Source organism: Scheffersomyces spartinae, assembly GCF_019049425.1.
Source record: "Scheffersomyces spartinae strain ARV_011 chromosome Unknown scaffold_23, whole genome shotgun sequence".
Classification (NCBI taxonomy): domain Eukaryota; kingdom Fungi; phylum Ascomycota; class Pichiomycetes; order Serinales; family Debaryomycetaceae; genus Lizanozyma; species Lizanozyma spartinae.
Window position 1 is genome coordinate 137,267 of NW_025065070.1, and position 21,547 is coordinate 158,813.

At 39.5% G+C, this 21,547-nt stretch overlaps 9 protein-coding genes and 2 non-coding genes across 11 annotated transcripts; 7 read left to right on the forward strand and 4 right to left on the reverse strand.

The window, feature by feature from the left end:
- Positions 1-208: 208 nt before the first annotated feature.
- RPC25 (DNA-directed RNA polymerase III subunit) lies at positions 209-799 on the forward strand (the record flags this gene model as incomplete). The annotated part of the gene is made up of 1 exon (XM_043193532.1): positions 209-799. The coding sequence occupies one exon, from the start codon at positions 209-211 to the stop codon at positions 797-799; it is 591 nt and encodes a 196-aa protein (XP_043047369.1).
- Positions 800-914: 115 nt separating this feature from the next.
- Positions 915-2,249, reverse strand: RPT1 (proteasome regulatory particle base subunit; the record flags this gene model as incomplete). Its single annotated transcript, XM_043193533.1, has 1 exon — positions 915-2,249. The coding sequence occupies one exon, from the start codon at positions 2,247-2,249 to the stop codon at positions 915-917; it is 1,335 nt and encodes a 444-aa protein (XP_043047370.1).
- A 329-nt stretch (positions 2,250-2,578) lies between these two features.
- On the reverse strand, positions 2,579-4,507 carry SDH1 (succinate dehydrogenase flavoprotein subunit; the record flags this gene model as incomplete). The annotated part of the gene is made up of 1 exon (XM_043193534.1): positions 2,579-4,507. The coding sequence occupies one exon, from the start codon at positions 4,505-4,507 to the stop codon at positions 2,579-2,581; it is 1,929 nt and encodes a 642-aa protein (XP_043047371.1).
- Positions 4,508-5,170: 663 nt separating this feature from the next.
- On the reverse strand, positions 5,171-7,729 carry KQ657_002786 (uncharacterized protein; the record flags this gene model as incomplete). The annotated part of the gene is made up of 1 exon (XM_043193535.1): positions 5,171-7,729. The coding sequence occupies one exon, from the start codon at positions 7,727-7,729 to the stop codon at positions 5,171-5,173; it is 2,559 nt and encodes an 852-aa protein (XP_043047372.1).
- Positions 7,730-8,403: 674 nt separating this feature from the next.
- MHR1 (mitochondrial 54S ribosomal protein mL67) lies at positions 8,404-9,153 on the reverse strand (the record flags this gene model as incomplete). The annotated part of the gene is made up of 1 exon (XM_043193536.1): positions 8,404-9,153. The coding sequence occupies one exon, from the start codon at positions 9,151-9,153 to the stop codon at positions 8,404-8,406; it is 750 nt and encodes a 249-aa protein (XP_043047373.1).
- A 292-nt stretch (positions 9,154-9,445) lies between these two features.
- Positions 9,446-14,165, forward strand: KQ657_002788 (uncharacterized protein; the record flags this gene model as incomplete). Its single annotated transcript, XM_043193537.1, has 4 exons — positions 9,446-9,458; positions 9,543-11,396; positions 12,564-12,612; positions 12,917-14,165. The coding sequence occupies 4 exons, from the start codon at positions 9,446-9,448 to the stop codon at positions 14,163-14,165; spliced, it is 3,165 nt and encodes a 1,054-aa protein (XP_043047374.1).
- Positions 14,166-15,031: 866 nt separating this feature from the next.
- KQ657_002789 (flavin-containing monooxygenase) lies at positions 15,032-16,654 on the forward strand (the record flags this gene model as incomplete). The annotated part of the gene is made up of 1 exon (XM_043193538.1): positions 15,032-16,654. One exon carries the CDS (start codon positions 15,032-15,034, stop codon positions 16,652-16,654), a length of 1,623 nt encoding a protein of 540 aa, XP_043047375.1.
- Positions 16,655-16,974: 320 nt separating this feature from the next.
- Positions 16,975-18,597, forward strand: KQ657_002790 (flavin-containing monooxygenase; the record flags this gene model as incomplete). Its single annotated transcript, XM_043193539.1, has 1 exon — positions 16,975-18,597. One exon carries the CDS (start codon positions 16,975-16,977, stop codon positions 18,595-18,597), a length of 1,623 nt encoding a protein of 540 aa, XP_043047376.1.
- Positions 18,598-18,899: 302 nt separating this feature from the next.
- Positions 18,900-20,870, forward strand: GRS1 (glycine--tRNA ligase; the record flags this gene model as incomplete). The annotated part of the gene is made up of 1 exon (XM_043193540.1): positions 18,900-20,870. One exon carries the CDS (start codon positions 18,900-18,902, stop codon positions 20,868-20,870), a length of 1,971 nt encoding a protein of 656 aa, XP_043047377.1.
- Positions 20,871-21,014: 144 nt separating this feature from the next.
- KQ657_002792 lies at positions 21,015-21,088 on the forward strand. Its single transcript has one exon. It is a non-coding gene; the product is annotated as a tRNA-Asn (tRNA).
- A 15-nt stretch (positions 21,089-21,103) lies between these two features.
- KQ657_002793 lies at positions 21,104-21,177 on the forward strand. Its single transcript has one exon. It is a non-coding gene; the product is annotated as a tRNA-Asn (tRNA).
- The last annotated feature ends 370 nt before the right edge of the window (positions 21,178-21,547 follow it).

A 21,547-nucleotide genomic window follows, 5' to 3' on the forward strand; every position in this document is an offset into this window, starting at 1 on the left:
TATTACTGGAGTAAACCATATATGTCCTTACATTGTTACGTTATATATAGTCAATTTGAAGTTAAGGTACACATGCTAATACCTAGGGTATCCTTTTATTAGTATGAACAAATAATGGGGATCAACATTGTCGTGTGGATACGATTTCTCCACCATATAATCAACTTCTCATCGCAAACACTTCACTGCAAGCTGGACTTCAAAGCCAATGTACATACTCTCGGAGATAGAGGACTTGATCCGAGTGCCGCCGAGCTCATTCAATGTTCCTATCAAGCTTTCGGTAACTGATGAGTTACATCAGAAATATTCTAATCGAGTGGTTGGTGGGTTAGGTCTAGTGGTAGCAGTTTGGGATGTACTTCAATTGGATGACGGACTTATACGTCCGGGAGATGGTGGGGTCTTTGTAGGTACCAGGTTCCGCTGTATAGTTTGGAAGCCATTTGCTGGAGAGATTCTTGGAGGTTGGGTACTGGAATGTTTACCACTGGGGATTAAAGTCCGGATGGGATTCTTTGATGAAATCTTTATTAAGAAGGAATACTTGTTTGAAGGATGTGAATACAAAGAAGCAGAGAAGGCTTGGGTATGGAAGCCTGATGCTGATACGGAATTATATATTGATGTTAATGAGAAGATCCGGTTCCGAGTTGAGGAAGAAGTGTTTAATGATGTTAAGGCTACAGAACTTAAAGCTACGGATGGAAATACCCAAAGTGGTAATGAGAAACCATCATATGTTATTATTGGATCGTGCCAAGTAGAAGGAACTGGATGTGTATCATGGTGGGAATAAGCTATACGTATATGACAGTATATGTAGATGGCAGTATACGTATAATAGCATTAATATAGTATATTATACGTATACGATAGAAGAATATACGTACGATTATATATGTATATATGTATCAATTATATTGCATGTACTGACTGGTGGAACTGAACTTCAAGTTACCCTTAATAACCTTATCAACAGCTTTAAGGAAATCCTTTTCAGTGGCAACCTTCCGTCTGGCCCTAATAGCAAACATACCTGCTTCAGTACACACTGATCTTAACTCTGCTCCTGTAGCATTAGGACATAATCTTGATATCAATTCCCATCTAATTCCCTTTTCTACACTCATGGTTTTGGAATGAATTCTAAAGATATTGGCTCTACCTTCCAAATCCGGTAATGAGAACTCCACTTTCCGGTCTATTCTCCCAGGTCTCAATAAGGCAGGATCTAATGTATTGGGTCTATTGGTTGCAAACATCACCTTAATATTACCTCTAGGATCAAACCCATCCAATTGAGTAATCAACTCCAACATGGTTCTTTGAACTTCATTATCACCACCAGCTCCATCGTCAAATCTGGCTCCACCAATAGCATCAACTTCATCGAAAAAAATAATACATGCCTTTTTGGTTCTGGCCATTTCAAATAATTCTCTAACCATTCTAGCCCCTTCACCAACATATTTCTGAACCAATTCAGATCCAATTACTCTAATGAAAGTAGCATCAGTTCTATTGGCAACAGCACGTGCACACAAGGTCTTCCCTGTACCTGGAGGTCCATACAAAAGAATACCCTTGGGAGGATCAATACCTAATTTAACAAATCTTTCTGGTGATAATAATGGTAATTCAACAACCTCTCTTAGCTTCTCAATCTGTTCCTTACACCCCCCTACATCGCTATAAGTAACATCTGGCTTCTCTTCCACTGTCATCATCGTAACACTAGGATCAATCTTGGGAGGCAATGGTAATTGGATCTCATATTTATGTCTATCCACACCAACTCTCATACCTTCTTCGATATCTGTGGGGGAAACTCGTTCTCCCAATCCAACGACAAACTTAGCAAGTTGTTTGATATTGATCACATATTTGGCTTTAGTATCGGCATTCTGTAATAATGTTGTAGTGTTAGAAGCCTGAATGATCTTAGTACATCTTGCAACTTGAAGCAGTTGCTCTTCATTGGCCCGTAGTTTATCTCCCATGACATCCCATAAATGAGGTGGTGCCAATCCAGTATCACTCTCTTTGATCCCCACAGACTCTTTTATGCGATCTTCTATGGTCTTTAAGTCCTTTTCAATCTCCTTTAAAGCTTCTCCATAAGGTGCTGCTCCATATGTCTTCAACACTTGGATGTCGCCTTCGGTCAATGGTACGACATTATCCTGATTCTTATCGTCATCCTCGTCAGGAGCGACATATTTGTCCCAGTCAGCTTTTGGAGGCATTGCTTGAATTTATATATGTATCTGTATATACAGAGAGAAGATTGGTAGTAGTAGTAAGTTTAGCTGCGTTGGGTACTGTTGATCAACCAAAGTTCATTTTCAGTGGCGGCATTATATGGTAAGAGCACGACTTTATTCAGATGAATATATCAACCACTATTAAACTCCACAACTCTTTTATATTCGGAGATAAATGCAACATTTATTCACATATATGTACTGGGGATAATAAATAAATAAATAAAGTTGAAACTGGCACACATACAAATGAATCTCCCCAGAAGAGAAAAACAATTGTCTAGGCAAAAATAACACCATTAAAATGATGCTTAATAAGAACGAATAGCAGGAGGAACTGTCTTACATTCATTTTCATCCAAAGTGGTCTTGATGACATCTCTGTAATCCAATTTAACTTCATCACCGAAATCCTTTTGATATGACAAGGTGTGCTTCCACCAGTTTTCATCATCTCTTGTAGGATAATCATCTCTAGCATGAGCACCTCTTGATTCAGGTCTTGCAGCAGCAGAATGAGCAGTTTGGGTAGCACAGGTTAACAAGTTTTGTAATTCCAAGGTTTCAACCAAATCTGAATTCCAAATCATAGATCTATCAGTGGTCTTGACATCAGAAAATGAAGCATCAATCTTCTTGATGTGGTCAACACATTCATCCAATGTTTCTTGGGTTCTAAACACAGCACAACCCTTTTGCATAGTCTTTTGCATTTCCAATCTGATATCAGCAGTAGATTTACTACCAGAGGCATTTCTTAACTTATCCAAGTTTTCAATAGATTCCTTACCCAAATCAGCAGGAACTGGTTTCAATGGGGTACCAGGAGTCAATTGGTCTCTAATGGTGTGAGAAACAGCTCTACCGAAAACAACCAAGTCCAATAAGGAGTTAGCACCCAATCTGTTAGCACCGTGGACAGAAGCACATGCAACTTCACCGGCTGCCAATAAACCTGGAACAACTTCATCTTCACCCTTTTCATTCTTCTTAATAACTTCACCAGTCCATTTGGTTGGAATACCACCCATATTGTAATGGACAGTTGGTAAAATTGGAATAGGTTCCTTAGTGACATCAACACCAGCAAAGATATGAGCAGATTCAGAGATACCTGGTAATCTTTCCTTCAATACACTTGGAGGTAAGTGAGATAATTGCAAAAACATGTGATCCTTTAATGGACCAACACCTCTACCTGCGTTAATTTCCATGGTAATAGCTCTAGAAACAACATCTCTAGAAGCCAAATCCTTAGCAGATGGAGCATAACGTTCCATGAATCTTTCACCTTCAGAGTTGACCAAGAATCCACCTTCACCTCTAGCACCTTCAGTGATCAAACAACCGGAACCGTAGATACCTGAAGGATGGAATTGGACGAATTCCAAATCTTGCAATGGTAAACCAGCTCTAGCAACCATGGCATAACCATCACCAGTACAAGTGTGAGCAGAGGTACAGGAGAAGTAAACTCTCCCATAACCACCAGTGGCCATGATAGTCTTGTGGGCTCTGAATCTGTGCAAAGTACCATCTTCTTGGTTGTAAGCCATGACACCTACACATTCACCATCTTGCATCAACAAATCCAAGGCAAAAAATTCAATGAAGAAATGGCAATTGTGGGACAAGGCTTGACCGTAAAGGGAATGCAAAAGAGCATGTCCAGTTCTGTCGGCAACAGCACAAGTTCTGTAAGCTTGACCACCCTTACCGTATTCCTTTGATTGACCACCAAAGGCTCTTTGGTAGATTCTACCTTCTTCATTTCTTGAGAATGGGACACCGTAGTTTTCCAATTCGTAGATAGATTCAGGAGCTTCTCTAGTCATATAATGGATAGCATCCTGGTCACCCAACCAATCAGAACCCTTGACGGTATCATACATATGCCAATGCCAATCATCCTTGTGCATGTTACCCAAGGCAGCGTTGATACCACCTTGAGCAGCAACAGTATGAGATCTAGTTGGGAACAACTTAGATATACAGGCAGTTTTGAAACCGGCCTCAGCCAAACCAAAGGCAGCTCTTAAACCTGCACCACCAGCACCCACAACAACACAGTCATATTCATGATCAATGACGTGGTACTTTTGTCCCAAGTATTTGGTGGAGTTAACATCGTTACCCTTGATATCACCAATGGTTTGCAAACGAGTAGCAGATGCTGATAAGAATCTAGAAGAACTTACAGTCAAGCTCTTTTTGAGCATAGATTGACGTAAACTGAGCATTGGGGGGAAAGGAATTATCAATTACAAAACAAACAAATTTTAATTAGAAACAACAACAATATGAACCCCAGATTAGGTAGTACCTTCTTTTGGTTGGTTGTGTAAGGGTCGATGTCTCTAAAACAACGTATCGCTAATTGATAGTACTTTTAAGCAACAGTACTTAAGAAGAATATGAGTGTGTAAAGTAAAATTTGCAAATCTTTTATGGGGCTAAAATTCATTGGCCATGGAGAAATAGACATAGAAAGGTCGTGTACTTTGGTTAAGCTTTTTATTGGAGCTCGAGTTTACATGAAAGAACATAACGTTATTCTAGGGAACAATCGCTTTTACAATTAGTGACATTCCATGGGCTACATTATAAGAGTTACATTATCGCGTGTAATGCTTAACAACCCTGCCAATTAACTGCTATCTATCCTCAGTATGATGAATCCCCTCCCCACAAACAACAAGATCTGGTCTGCGCTACCGTTGGAAAGTTGTTAGTTTTCGTTCATGATTTGAAAATAGTGCGTTGTTATTGGCTAGTGCTTTCCGAGCTTTGCAGCAGCCCCCGCCGGGGCCGAGAGGGAACGTTACGGGTGCGAGAAAAAAAAAACCGGCGGCATACTGTGTGTCACGTGATATTCCTATTTACTCCGAACCATATAATCTAAACTAATAATTGAATAACTTCATGTTATCTTTCACAATACCTGCCAATTCCTGCTTGAGTGCATCTCTTGCAGGGCATTCACCAATTGGCTCCAACTTCAATAATCTTTCATTCACCTTCAAAAGTGTAGCAAGACACAATTGAATGCTATCATTATCTGGAACTCTATTCATGATGCACTTTAGTAGATTTATCATTAGTTGTAAGTTCAGAGAGAATTCGCTTAGTCTTAACTCTTCAATGCCAAACATCTGGTTTGTACAGCTCAGTTTATCTTTCATGGTGCCCTCTAAAATGCGTACTAATGACTTTAATGAGCATCTAATGACTTTGTACATCTTGTGATGGCACAACATGACTATCAAGTTGGAAGAGGCTATGTCGTTAGTGAACTTGAGGATCTGAGAAGCATTGGTGCCAGTGGCATCAGAACGTTCATTGTCGTGACTTCCATCATCTTGCTCCGTTGGTGAGGGGGGAAGAATATTCGGTGGTCTGCGTGGTTCTCTTGGGGGTAAAGGAGTTTGTGCAACTACCAGTTCATTCATCATAAGAGTGAACAGGTTAGCCAAAAATTGTAGGGTGAATTGTAACGATTCACTGGAAGACATTTGATCAATTTCAATTAAAAGGAAATAATAATTTAAATTGCAAACTGCAACACATTCTTCCAAATAAGTTTTAGTTGCCAGTTCCGTATGATAAATAGCCACTATATTCTTTCTCCATTTATCTAGCGACTTCAGCAAACTATTCAACAGATCGGTGACCTGCTCAGGGGTCACTTTACCCACAGACCTTCTTGATTTAAGGTCCACTATTTGCAGAACAATCTCATACATTTCCATTTGAAGATTTACCAACTCCAAGTTCTCTTTCGGGTAAAGGGACTCAGTAAATGGTATAGTCCATTGTCGATGGGTGGGAAGTTGGGGCATTTTGTCCCTTATCAAACTTATCTCAATATCAAGATTGAACACAGTCCAATAAAGCCGTTGAATCAATACGTTATTATATCGGGACTCGGACTCCTTGTACAATTCTGATTGCACTACCACCCGATCCAAGATCCCTATTAAATCCCAAAGCATCTTGTGGTTTACAATTAACCCATAAATAGCTAGCAAAAGAAGAACAACAATATTGCTTTCAAGTTCCAATTCCTTTGAAGTCTCATCCAAGTTCACGTTGATAACATCAATGATGTTTTCAATTTGTCTTTCATTGAAGTATTTGCCAAAGTACTTGGATCCCCTTTGAACATCATACACAAGTGCTCCAATGGCCATTACCAAATAAACATCCAATGGGACAATGCATTCCTTAGAGAAGTTGATGTTTCTGAACTTGGTCATGAACTCCTCTTCATTCATAAAGGGATATTTCAAACAGTAATTGTAGAAATAGTTAACCACAAATATCTGGGGAAGACTGGTTTCGCCCAAGAAGGAATTCATGGTAATAAATTCGTCTTGAATAACAGAAGAAGCTTGGTTGTTCTCGATTGTTGCAGCCTTATTCTTGAAGATTCTACCTAACACCAGAAGAGGTGTATCTTCTCTTCCCTTTGACTTTGGTCTTAAAACTGGTCCTCCTGTGACATTGTCGGAAACGTTTCTTTTATGAGAAACTGAAGTAGATGGTTTTCTAACAGCAGAGGAGGGGTCATTAGTGTTGGTCAACATGGAGGAAACAGTTACCAATTTATCTTTTGTAGCAGTGGGTTCACTAAGAGAAATTGTGGTTGATCCACCACCATCACCAAATGCACTAAATAAAGTTGAAGGACCTGAGGTTGGTTCGGTAACTAGAGGAAATATTCCAGTTGTAGGTCTTGGTTCACCTTCTAATTGGTCATTGACTATTCGGAAAGTAATCTTTCTTCTTCTCTTCTTAGTTCTCATAACATACTCACAATCAGCTCCAGATTTGGTACAGTTGGAGCATTTGGGTAAGGCTCTTGTGCACTTCTTCTTCAACCTGTAACATCGAGTACAATTATTAGCTGCAATTTGTGAGGAGTCATTATTGTTAATACTGTTGTTTGCGCACTCCATATCAACATCGGCTTCTTCTTCTTCATCATCGTTATCTTCCTGGGAATTTGTATGGGTGGTACTCAGTGATACATTGCCATCATACGTTGCTTTATCACTTGAGGGTACTTCTGTTAATGCTGTCTTGCTGGTGGGTTGTTCTTCCGGTTCGGATGTTGTCGATGACGAACTCTGGGCAGCAGCCACGAGTTGCTGCATCAGAGGTATTGATCTTGAACTTATGCCAGTCATATCTGACGTTCTTAAGCTGGATGATCTGGCAGCAACATACGAGGTGGATTTAGGGAAGGTTTTAGTCGATGGAACAGGTGATAAAGTACTGGTGACTAAGGGGGATGAATTAGAAGATGACGAGGTTGACGATGAGGACGTCGATAAGGAAGGATCATGAGGTTGAATGGCTTCAACATCTGCTTTGGAAATCATTTTACTTGTTTGGTCACTGAAACGGAATTTCAGTGCAACTGTACCGTTGCCCATCAGCTTTGTATAGAAAAAGTCCATCTGTGTGGCTCAACACAGTCGCTTGAAGAGTATGATATCAGATGAGGATGCTATGACAAATCCACTGCCATAAAACGTATATCAAGCAAAAGAATAAAGGGTAATGTCGAAAAATCGGGACGTTGTATTATTGATGTAAGTATCAATAAGGGCTATACCCGGAGATATAGTCGGTTCTTATGGAATGAATGCTCGTTGGTGAAACGGGACCGCTCGGTTGGTGGTGTTGTTGCTGTAAATAAAATGAAATGAGCTCGACTCCACAATATGAAATCAACTCGACGTAACTGAATCTGTTGAAGAGTTCACCGTGGTTTCTTTGATGGTAATATTTTGCAAAATAATGAAGAAAACACCGTTGCGCTTGCCTAACTGTGGTGGCAGTTTTCGCCCCATCTTAAACTGTGGCTTCACTATTACTAAATTGGTCATGACGTGAGAATGGACCGCCCGTAGGAAAAGGGCGAGGGTTCAGTTGCCGTTTTCAGAACTACATTACCGACGGTCGTGTGGGACCTATGAGAAATACAAAGGTGTGTACAGTCTCTCTTGGTAAAGATGTTACTTCGCTAATTCACTATATACAAGTAGCGTGTTATGTATAGTACACAAAGAAGGAACAGATCCACTTAATTCAATTTAGAAGGTTAGTAGTCATATTGTTGCCGTTATGCTTAAGCAGTTGCTAATGGAGTTTGATCTTGTTCTTGATCTTGTTCCTGCTGCTGCTCTTGCTCTTGTTGTCTCAATAAACGGAACTCTTCAACAGCTACTTTTCTCAACTCATCAAGCATAACTGTCTGGTCACGTGGATTGAAAGGAGGTAAAGTATCATGTTCAACTAAATCCACACGCCAATGTTCATCACTACCCTTTCTCCAGACATTTTCCCAAAGTAACGTGGTGTTTTCTAACTCAAAGGCATCAACCACATGAGATAAATCTGCTACTGCCTCTTGAGAATGATGAGGTCTATATTGACCACTATACCAATCATTCATTTCTTTATCTTTATGTCTGGCCTCCTTACTTTCTTGTCGAAGATCAGTATCTCTTAGCTTCTTCAATTGTATTAACCCATTATAGGCAGCTTCTGCATATTCATAATTGTCAAAATTAGCAACACACATAATTCTCCATAAATCATTCCGTCTAGATGGCTTTCTATTCTCCCAGTTGGGACGCACAAATTGCTGGTCAATCAAATCTTGATGCCATGCTGGTACTTGAGAATAAAGAATCTGTCCACTAAACAAATTCTTAAATACATAAACTTGTGGACCCATTCCTAGCTCTTGTAATTGGGTTATGGTCTTGGGTGCATCTCCAGCAGCAATTCGAGCTCCAAAGACTTTCCGCGTTTTCAAATGCTCAAGAAGATGCTTACGCATCTTCTTTTCGGCTCTCATCCGGGAAGCTGGCATCTTTTACTGACGTTTTCTATTATTAGTGGTACTTACAAAACGTCCCTAGTACATTTGAACTTCCACCTTTTAAAATTTTTCAAGATCAGATTATAAGGTCGTGTACATTTCCCAACTAAATTAGTGCTGCCAAAAAAGGTTAAAGTTATCACATAAAGGTTTAAAAGACAGCCAACTGTTATCACATCCATTCTTATAGAATAGCAATTAAGAGTGACTGGTCACATAACTTACTCCATTGAGCATTAACATCGATTCCACTGGAGCCTATTCAAGTCAATTCAAGTGTTCAATGAGTGGGTCGGGTACATTATCTTAAGACAAAAACAATACTACTTTTACGAATATGGTTGTTGGGACTTTATTAGGGACTATACCCTTTATATTAGCATTCCTGGCTGTTTGTGTATCAGCATACTACTATATCTTTTGTAACGACTTGATCCCGTCGTATTCGGTGTTTTACATATCCAAGGACCAAATTAATTCCTACGTCGATAGGAATATCAACGTTAACGCCAGAGGAGGTGACTTTGTTATACCGCTAAATACAGAAGATATTGGTGATGATGGCATGGGGGGTGTTATTGAAGGTGGTGGTGATGATGAAGACACCGACGTGCTATTGTTTAAAGAGAAGCAGAAATTGGAAACCCCTTCATCTTTGGGGACTGAATCTAATATATTGAGACAACTGCCGTCTTACTTAGCATTAGGTGTATTATTCAGTATTACTATTGGACTTTGTGTTCAATTGATCTTACTAATGTTAAGTGAAGTGATAGAATTCTCTTCTGAAGAGTCAAGATTGGTATTGTTTCATTTCACTCTCAATTTACTCGTGTTTTTACTAACATTGGTACTTCCATTCATATTATTCAACTTGCTTGTGAATAATAATCCTATCCATATATTCTCCTTTTCATCCAAAATAAGGTTGACTATCATTACAAGTTGCATGGTAGGTTGGTTTGTGCTTTTGAGTAGATTTGGGACACTCAGTCAGTCATTCACGCCTATACAGTTGTACAATCGATCATTACTTGAATGGAAGATCAACGAGATATCAATTGGAGGCATTGTCACCCTTGCCATCCTTCTGGGAGTTGGTTCAACTTCTACAGCATTTAAACTATATCTACGGGTTAGACATGGAACAGATGGTTCAGGTACAGTTTCGGTTTCAAGCATAAACTACTTGATCCGTTCTTATAATAACACCACTGGCCTCCTACATAAGCGACAACATGAACTACAGAAATTAGTGACTCTAACAACTAATGGTACCGTATATAATAACGGTAACATCCAAGAGGGGGCTCCTAAGAGTCATAGAAGACAACAGTTACTCAATAAAGTGCAATCATTTGCTTCGTTAGGGTCATCATTGAATGATGAAGAAGAAACCTCTTTGAACAATGAAATAAAATCCCTACAAATGCTTAGACTGGGTATTTATCATGATATTGTCAAACAGATCAATCAGTATGTCTCGTCAAAATCTTTAAAAATCAATAAGGAGGAACAGGATGTGCTACAGAAACTTAATACTGGCATTACCATTGGATTTGGGGCTTATTGTACATACCGTATCATCACCGTGTTGTTGATTAGATTGCCCTATTTTTTGCTTTTGAAAACAGAATCAAAACCTTCATTGTCAACTCGAACTGGAGAAACTCAAACAATGTCTGAAGATAATGATAATTTGGCAGCTACTGTTGCCAAAGATGCGCTAGCTATAACCATTTCCAAAATGGTATCAGCTATTATTACGCTTCCCATATCAGAGAAACAATTAGTTAATCAACTTAGTTTCATTCTTAGTGGGAGTTTATTTATTGGGTCGATATCGAACGTTTTAACCACTTTCCGCTCCATTTCCAAAGCATTCCCTCTTTTTTTCATCAATGAAAACACTTATACCAAAGGCACAATGCATTACATCAAACATTTGGTTATGGGCGAGCTTTTCGGAATATATGTCATTGCAACAGCTCTATTGATTAGGACAAACTTACCATCCACAATGTCCTATCAAGTTTCCAAAGTTCTTTCGTTACTGGGTGGGAGTAATCAACAAACTCTGCACAATATATCGATCCAGGAAGTGGCCTTAATAGACGAATGGTTTGATAAGATTTTTGGAGCCAGTTGTTTAATCACTCTTTTCCTGATTGCCATGCAACTGTTTGTCAACGATAAGTCAGGAGAAGACTACGATGAGGAAATGGTAGTAGAAGGTAAAATACTTTAACACTGACGTCAATTGAAAAAACTAATCCTATAAAAAAGAGAATAACACAGAACAGAGCAGAGAAAATATAGCAACACCGACACAATGCAATGCATTTGATTGCTTGCTTGATTGATTTAACAGAATGAATTCATCCTATGAAAGGATTCTCAGAGTCACAAGGATTCAAGGACTAATTACTTGCATTCACAAGAAGTACATTTTTCACAGGACTTGCAAGCACCACCTTGGCAGCAAACCTTGGAGCAAGTACAGGAGCAGTTAGCAGAAGAGCAGCAAGACATTTTTAATAACCGGAAGCTAATTGGATTGGTTGTTTTAGTAGAGGTTACTATGGACCCAAAAGAAGCAGTTTCTTGAAGGTGAGGAAGAAAGCCCACTACTTATATATTTTCTGGGATCACTGACAACTCCTTGATTTCATTCAACATTGTGGGACAAGCCTCGGGTTCAATTATTTTCCTAGGAAGAGAGGGTGGATAATGCGCTGAAGGAGGGTATAATATAAGGGGTTGTATTCTGACCTTTCACTGTGCCGTCGTGTCTTTCACCAATCTTTTGCACATGATACATGATAGGGGTTGATATTGATCTGATTAAAATGATCACAGCTTTTATTGGATCGAGTCAGCTGTCGCAATCGTTGATAAGCAGAATACTCTACGTTGTGCACATGTATAGATGCCAATTATTTTATTACTGGTAGTTCCATGTCAAGCACGATGCTTCGAATGCAAATAGTGTGTAAATGTGGTCGTGCGTAACTATGCACAAGAACATGAGGCAATGCATGACAAGAAAATGGCCATGTTTAAAAGTATTCTAGAACAAACACTTTCGTTTACTTGTTCTAATCTCATATGCCCCTCCGACCAATTATAGTTCACAATAAGAAATTGCTGTAACCACTATTTTGCTTATAAAGGTTCATATTCAGGGGTTTTGAAAGGCTATCGTGTGTCAGAAATGGAACCTTAATCCCTCCATTTCAGGCTTTCAGCAATGGCTTCCAAGACACAAAGGTAAACTACGTCATTTTGAGTTTACTATTGGTGTGAATTTATTACGTTTATCAATAGTATGTAGCCCACAGTCTTTGATAGTTTCCAAATTACCAGTCATCACTTTGCTTACTCCTCCATACATCATCTAGACTACGATGATTTACCATTAAATGAGTTTGACTCTACTTCAGGGCACCAGTTGCCTATTTGGGAGTTTCTGTGGCTGCAACATTTTGGCTGCGAAATTATTTAGCAGGTATAAAAAACAGTTTCCGTTAACAAATTCAAGCGCTACTCTTTGTTCTCTGTTAAGCACTAATACCTTAACTTCCACCATGCACTTAAGCCATTTAAGTCAGAAAATCCGATTCCTCATTGCCAGATTCTGGTACGGAAAAAAAGTGACTTCGCCAAGGAAGAGGATCAAGTGTTCTTCACCTTCATCATTGTCGCTTGGTTCAACCAACCAAACCTTATCCTATAATCTGGGTCCCTCACCTAGCGAGTCTCAAAGCGGTTCTAATCTCCCTGTTGGTGCTACAGCTAAGGAACATATAGATACCGTCGACAATGCTACCCTTCACAACCCTCAAGTACACCCAATCAAGTCTAGCCAGTTTCCCATTCCTCCTCAAACAGTTTCTAACATCAAGCACTTGTCTGAAACAGCTACCATCAAGAATGCTTCCCTTTCGAGCTCGTTGAAGAAATCAGCTTGCTCAGAATCATCGTTTACTTCAAAGGTGTTTTCTCATGTTTCAAAGTCAACGACAGAATCCAATGGGCTAGAAGACCCAGCATCACCTTACACCATTGGCTCTAATATTCAACATAAGAAGCCATCTTTGGAAGTTGAATCTACTGCATCCTTCCAGTTGCCGGTAAACAGCGGAAAAACTCTGGGACGTGCTCCTTGTCGCCGTCATCCTTCACTAAAGTTGCCCACTTTCACTGCCTCATCGTCTGCAACTACCGTTTCCTTGCCAGTCAGTGCACTTGCTCAAGATTCTACTTTAAGACTATCACTTCCCATTTCCTCCTCACAAAAAGCAAACAAGAACATAATAAAAAATCCAAATCCTCCAAAGGAGTCATATCTTCTGTCCACCTTCAACTTAGATGAGTATAATGCTGAGCTTAATTCCAAATATCAGTTCAGAAACCCAATCAAGGGAAGATCAATTTCAACCAGAAGGGTGGGTCAAGCTACTTTGTCATATAGCTCATTGTGCAGTAGCACCAACTCTTCCTCGCTGACTGTTAAAGGCAGTGGCCACGAATTATTGGTGGATAGCAAAAACGATATTCCTAAATCCTGCAAAGGTGACCAAATATTATCAGAGGATATCATCTTTCAAACAGAATTTAACAAAGCACAATCCAGCGAGAAATCCAACTACGGGCTTCAAAACTTGACAGCTAGTGAAATCAAAACCACTGATTGGGAGATTGAACAAATCATAGAGTGTTTACGCTTAGATCTTGAAGTTGCTTCTGTTATCAAAAGCATGATCCCGATAGAAGAACTTCAATCAATGCTAGAAGAGAGAATTCAAGACATCCCGCTCATTGATAAGGCACTCTTTGAAGATCTCAAACTCAAAAGCTCCAAACTTCAAGAAAAATGGTTCTCTAGTGAGATCCCTGATCGCCATAACGAGCAAGTTACCGAGTTGTTAAAGGTATCATGGGAAATCAATGATTGGTTCGACTCTACTGACATAATTTTAAAGTTGTACTCTTTCACATAATGAGTTCCAATAGTGCATTCAGTTTGTGTCCTATGTTGGTGGTGGTGCAGAGAGCTGTGGATTAAAGGAAAGTACTGCTTTCAGTTTTCCTCAATAGTGTTGGACCAAACCCCATAGATTTGAAACAACCCTACTGGGGTTTTTGGGGGGTGGATTTTTTATCGCTAACAAAGCTCCAGAGTATCTTATTATTGAGCTAGCCTCATAGCTCCTAACGTTATTCCGGAGACTAAAGGAAACCAATTTAGCATCCGAATCCGGCATGTGCCACTTACTATTTACAATACCATATTCTTAGTTCCTTTACATACATTCTTATCAAGATCGATCACATAGATAGTTATTCCCTTCATTGGAAATTGCGTACTCGTATCATGGTGTAATGCTGCAATCGCAGGCTTCTCCGCTTTGTGCATCCTCGGGTAAGTAGCCCAGGGGAACAAATGTTTATATGTCGGACCACTAAAGCTTTTGCATCTCTGAGCTGGCTACATGATTAGGGGGGGGGGGGGGAATCTATGGGAGCTATCTCCGTGTCACAAGAACTGATGAGGAGGCTCAACAAGGTAAATGGGTCATATCTCCATACTTAATGGCTTTGGCATAATAATGTCTTAGTCTTTGAGATCCGGGGAAGGAAGAATTGTTGGCTAGTGTGGGTGAAGTGAAGTCAGTGTCCGTGAGGTACGAAAGCACACTCCTACCCCACACTTTTAAAATTGGCACAAGATTCGACCCTTAAATAAAGACATATGCGAAGGTGGAAATTCCAATCAACTTTTTTCTTTCTTTTATATTATCAGTGCCTTGTTAATACTTAACTAAGGAATTGGTTTTTGGTTCAATATTATTATTATTGTTGTAAAATGTCGACCGTCACGAGCACTAAAGAATCTTTACTGCATCCGGAAAAGTTTAGAATAAAACACCAAGATGCTGTTAGAGTACTAGGTGACAATGGTGATAGTTTTCCAGTCGATGAAAGCAAAGAGACCCTTGAAACTCATTCAAAGGTTGCCATAGTTGGTGGTGGTTTCGGTGGAGTAGCCACGGCTTTGGGTCTTCTCAAAAGAGCCAAAGAATCAGACTTTTGTATATTTGAAAAGCACGATCAATTAGGAGGTACTTGGTATGCTAATACCTATCCAGGCTGTCTGTCTGATATTCCTGCCATTTGGTATTCGTTTTCGGATGAGCTCAATACCAATTGGTCATGTTCCCAACCCCCTCAAGCAGAAATGGAGGAGTATATTTTGACCGTTGTAAAAAAGCATGGTATCGACAAGAAAGCTACTCTCAAAACAGCTATCACCAGTTTTGAATGGGACGAGAAGACTTCCCTTTGGACTCTTTATGGTGTCAATGTCGAGTCTGGTCAGCGTATTAAACACACTGCTTCTTTAGTTGTGGCTGCCAGAGGAATCTTGGTTATACCAAATCACCTCAAGGTTCCAGGATTGGACACTTATGATGGAGTGTACATGCATTCTGCTCTTTGGGATTACGACGTTTCTTTTGAAGGCAAAGATGTCTTGGTTATTGGAAATGGTTGTTCTGCTACTCAAGTTGTACCTTCACTTTTGACTAATTTCAAACCGAAGTCCATTACTCAATTAGTTAGCACCAAGCAATGGGTTATGCCAGAGATTACTAAAGCCCTCCACAGGCTTTATAGCATAATCGGAGCAACATGGCTTGGTTCTATATTTTGCAGAGCTCTTATTTCCACAGTAGCAGAAATGAGATATCCAATGTATGCTGGCAATGGGTGGATTTCAAAGTTAGTAAGGTATTTGAATGAAAAAACCGCTTTAAATTATATGAAATCCACTTGTCCACCTGAATATTTGCACCATATTTTACCTGATTATAGAATTGGCTGCAAAAGATTGATCTTTGACAGAGGATATTTGCAGAGTCTTCACGATAAGCGTATGAGTTTAACAGGCTCTCGAGTTAAGCTGATTGATGGTAAGATGGTCACTTTCCAAGACGGCCTGAGAGCGAAATTTGACATCATCGTTGCATGCACCGGTTACGACGTCTCAAAGCCATTCTTCATGGATACCGTAATAGGTGAGAATGGAACTAAGTTGAACGAGTTATGGGATAAAGAAGGAATTGCTGCGTACGAGACTTTCATGATAAAATCGTTTCCAAACTTTTACCTTGTCGGTGGACCTAATTCTGCAACAGGACACTCTTCCGTGGTTTTAGCTATTGAAAATGGTGTCAATTTTTTCCTCAAAACCGCAGGTTCGGTGATCTCTGGTAAGGATAAGTATGTGGCTGTGAAATCTGAAGCCTATGATCGGTGGGACAAAGAATGTCAAGAAAAGTTATCAAATGCAGTATATGGTTCTCAATTTGGTGGTTGCGCTAGTTGGTATACTGACAATGGTAGAAATCATACCATGTATCCTGATTCCCAGCTCAGAATGTGGTACAGATCATCTCATCCCAATTATTCGGACTTGGAACTTAAATAATTAAAAACAACTATCTTACCCTTTTGATTTTTGAAGCTGCAACTTTCGGAAAGCCATGTAATTTTTTTTCTGTACCCCAGACGGAGCATCATTTTTGTGATTGTTCAATCTGCATGGAAGTCCGGGCGCTTAGTCGTTAGACGCACCTATCGGAGATGAACTTTTCTAAAAGCAGCCAAAACTTTTATCAGTCCGTGGACATCACCCAATGGCAAAAGGCTTGTGAAATTATTTCCTGGAAGTATATAGACTCAATCAAACCGCTATAATTGGAAAATAATAGTTCATTTGTAGTATCACTATTAAAGCTTCAAGGAAAAATGCCTAGTGTAAGCTCGCCTCTTGAATCACATAAACAACCTGAAAAGTTCAGAGTTAACTATGAAGACGCATGTAATGTGCTTCACCCCAAGAAGGGAAAGTTCTTTGAAGATGAATCCATACCTGTGAAAGAAACAAGCTCCAAAGTTGCAATTGTTGGTGCAGGTTTAGCAGGGATTGCCACTGCAATGTCACTTTTGAAAAATCATGGGGAAACTGATTTTACCATGTTTGAGAAACATGACAATTTTGGAGGTACTTGGTATGCTAATACCTACCCAGGATGTTGTTGTGATATTCCAGCCATCTGGTACTCATATTCTGACGAGTTGAACACAACTTGGTCTGGTGTGCAGCCGCCACAGCATGAAATGGAAGAGTACATTCTTGCTGTAACTAAGAAACACGAGTTAGCCAAATATGCCCGATTTGAAACTGCTATCAATGACTTAGAGTGGAATGAAAGTAAGAAAGAATGGACTTTGAAAGGTGTTGAAATAAAAACTGGTCGTCGTTTGAAACATACTTGTAAGATAGTTGTGTCTGCTAGAGGAGGACTTGTTTATCCTCAATTCCCAGATATTCCTGGACTTCAAGATTTTTCAGGAAAATTGATGCACTCAGCGCTTTGGGATCATTCAACACCTATTAAGGGTAAGAAAGTGGTTGTGATTGGAAATGGATGTTCTGCTGCTCAACTTGTCCCTGCACTTCTTAAAGATTATGAGCCTGAATCGATAGTACAGCTATTCCGTTCAAAACATTGGATTTTACCTGAGATCCCCAAATTTGTTCAAAACTTTTATGTCAAGGTGAGAGGATTTCTGCCAGCTATAACTGGAATCCGCTACGTTATGGCAGCAGCAGCAGAGCTGAGATATCCTATTTTCAAGGGTAAATGGTGGCTTCCCAGAACTATTCATTGGTTCCATCAACGGAGTTCTCGTTTGTATATGGAGAAGACCAGTCCTGAAAAGTATCATGACCTTCTTATACCCGACTACAAATATGGATGCAAGAGACTTATCTTTGATCAAGGGTATTTGAAATCGTTACACGATGATAGATTATTGCTTTCTAACGTTAAGATTGACCGTGTCGAAGGAAAATATGTGATTTTGGAAAATGGAGATAGAATAGAAGCTGACATTATAGCTGCATGTACCGGATACGATTTGGATCAATCTATGTTTGTTGGTAACATTGTCGGTGAGAAGGGGAAGACATTGAAGGACTTGTGGAGGGAAGAAAGGCCAGCAGCATATGAAACTTCTATGGTTAAAGGGTTCCCTAACTTGTTTATAGTTGGAGGGCCCAATTCTGCTGCTGGTCATACATCTGTGTTACTTAGTATTGAGAACATGGTTCAAATGTTTGATAGGACGTTTAGTCCTGTTCTTAAGGAAAAGTATTCAACAATCCAAGTGAGTCCTGAGGCACACGATAGATGGAGGGATGAGGATCTCAAGCATTTAGATACTGCTATTTATGGTACCAGTGAAGGTGGCTGCACCAGTTGGTATTCAAAGACCGGAATTAACTCTACTGTTTATCCTTATTCCCATTTCACTATGTGGTACAGAACTCGGTTCCCCAATTACTCTGATTTTGAGTACATGTAAGAGAAAAGGATTATATAGAATAAATAATAAGGTTACCGATTATTTGTGTATAAATTGTTGAATGTATGTATAATTTTTTGCATCCAAAATTTATGGAATATTCGTCGTGTGTGAACCAATATTATGTTCCAAAGAATTTAATTTGAAAAATTTTAAACCACCTTTTGGGTTTGGTCCCAAAGTATTAGTCACAATACGGCTGCAATTCAAATCTCTGTATTGTTAAGATATTAGCAAGAGTCAAGACGAAGTTGTCCACCGGAATAATTTCAAGGAGAATCTCTCGCGTTTTCTTTGCTAACATGTCTACCGCCACTGCAAGATCTACTGTGCCATTCTCCAGAGAATCCTTGGAGCTGGTTTTGAAGAGACGTTTCTTCTTTGCTCCATCCTTTGATATCTATGGAGGTGTTTCTGGGTTATATGATTATGGTCCACCAGGTTGTGCTTTCCAAGCCAACATTGTTGACACCTGGAGAAAGCACTTTATTTTAGAAGAAGACATGTTGGAAGTTGATTGTACCATGTTAACACCTCATGATGTTTTGAAGACCTCAGGTCATGTTGACAAGTTCTCTGACTGGATGGTTAGAGACTTGAAGACCGGGGAAATCTTTAGAGCAGATCATTTGGTTGAGGAAGTGTTTGAAGCAAGATTAAAAGGTGATAAGGCTGCCAGAGGTGTTGCTACTGAAGCCAAGGAAGACGAAGATAAGAAAAAGAGAAAGAAGAAGGTTAAGGAAATCCAGAACATTAAGTTGGATGATGATGTTGTTACTGAATATGAATCTATTTTGGCTCAAATCGATGGTTACTCTGGTCCTCAATTAGGTGAATTAATCGTTAAACACAACATTACTAACCCTGCTAACGGAAATGCTTTATCTCCTCCAGTTGAGTTCAACTTGATGTTTGAAACCGCAATTGGTCCTTCTGGTCAATTGAAGGGTTACTTAAGACCAGAGACTGCTCAAGGTCAATTTTTGAACTTTGCTAAGTTGTTGGATTTCAATAATGAAAAGATGCCGTTTGCTTCTGCTTCCATTGGTAAGTCTTTCAGAAACGAAATTTCTCCTAGAGCTGGTTTGTTAAGAGTTAGAGAATTTTTGATGGCTGAAATCGAACATTATGTTGACCCTGAAGACAAGTCCCACCCAAGATTCGAAGAAATCAAAGACATCAAGTTGAAGTTTTTGCCCAAGAATATCCAAGAATCTGGTTCCAATGAATTATCGGAAGTTACAGTTGGCGAAGCCGTTGCTTCAGGAATGGTTGACAACCAAACTTTGGGTTACTTTATTGCTAGAATTTACTTGTTCTTGATTAAGATCGGTGTTGACAAGAACAGATTAAGATTTAGACAACATATGTCCAACGAAATGGCTCATTACGCTGCTGATTGTTGGGATGCTGAATTGCAATCCTCATATGGTTGGATTGAATGTGTTGGTTGTGCCGATAGATCTGCTTATGATTTAAGTGTTCATTCTGCTAAGACTAACGAAAAGTTGGTTGTTAGACAACCATTGGCTGAACCAAAGGTTGTTGAAGAGTTTGACGTTGAAATTGCAAAGAAGAAATTTGGTCCAAAGTTTAGAAAGGATGCTGGTGCTGTTGAAAAGTGGTTGTTGACCAGAACCCAATGTGAATTGGAAGATTTGGCTACAGAATTGAAGGACAACGGTAAGATCACTTTCTCTGTTGAAGGTGTTGAAGGAAAGATTGAATTGGACACAGAATTTGTTAACATTGAAAAGAAGAGCAAGTCTGTTCACATTCGTGAATTTACTCCTAATGTCATTGAACCATCTTTCGGTATTGGTCGTATCATCTACTCCATTTTTGAACATCAATTCTGGGCTAGACCTGAAGATGCTGACAGAGGAGTTTTATCATTGCCTCCTTTAGTTGCTCCCACCAAGGCCTTGTTGGTTCCATTATCCAACAGTGCTGAATTACGTCCTGTTGTTAAGAAGGTTTCTGAATATTTGAGATCTGAAAAGGTTCCCTTCAAGGTTGATGATTCTTCTGCTTCTATTGGTAAGAGATATGCCAGAAATGATGAATTGGGTACTCCATTTGGTATCACCATTGATTTCGACTCTGTTAAGGATGAATCCGTCACCTTAAGAGAAAGAGACTCCACTAAACAAGTTAGAGGTTCTTATGTCCAAGTTATTGATGCAATTAAGGCCATTACCTATGAAGGTGCATCTTGGGCCGAGGCTACTGCCAAACTCACTCCCTTTGAAAGTCAATCTGGGGATGCTTAGAGTATATAAATTGTGAATAGAGTTTAAACAACATACTGTGGTAGACTTAATCTTTGCAAAAAGAAAAAAGCAGTCGCTACCAGCATTCACCAAAATGTTGTACTTGGCATTTATTCTTCTATGTTCAAATTAGCCTTCAAGAACGACTCCGTGGCCAAGCTGGCTAAGGCGTAAGACTGTTAATCTTAAGATCGTGAGTTCGATCCTCACCGGGGTCGGTTCTTAATTTCTATGACTTCGTGGCCAAGCTGGCTAAGGCGTAAGACTGTTAATCTTAAGATCGTGAGTTCGATCCTCACCGAGGTCGCTTTTTTTTATTCAATAAATGATTATCATTTGAATTCATTCATTAAACAACTTCCTTCTTTCTTCCTTCATTTTTATCAAGCTCTTATTGTTAATGTAAAGAAATCGTGCAGTTTGGTAGTACACCTAACGATGACCGATCGAAATAATAGCGTTTAGTAATTCACCCTGTTACACCCACACAGCTTGACGCTCTTTGTAAACTTCATACAACAAGGTATAAGGCGTATTTAAGAGTTGATAAGGATAAGGAGAGCTCTCTATGGTGTTGTTAAATGAGTTATGAACATGTCAGGGATTTATTGTGGTGATTTCCTTAGAGGGCCCGAACTAGTATTTTGTCGGGTAGAAAATTACCTAATTGAGCTTCC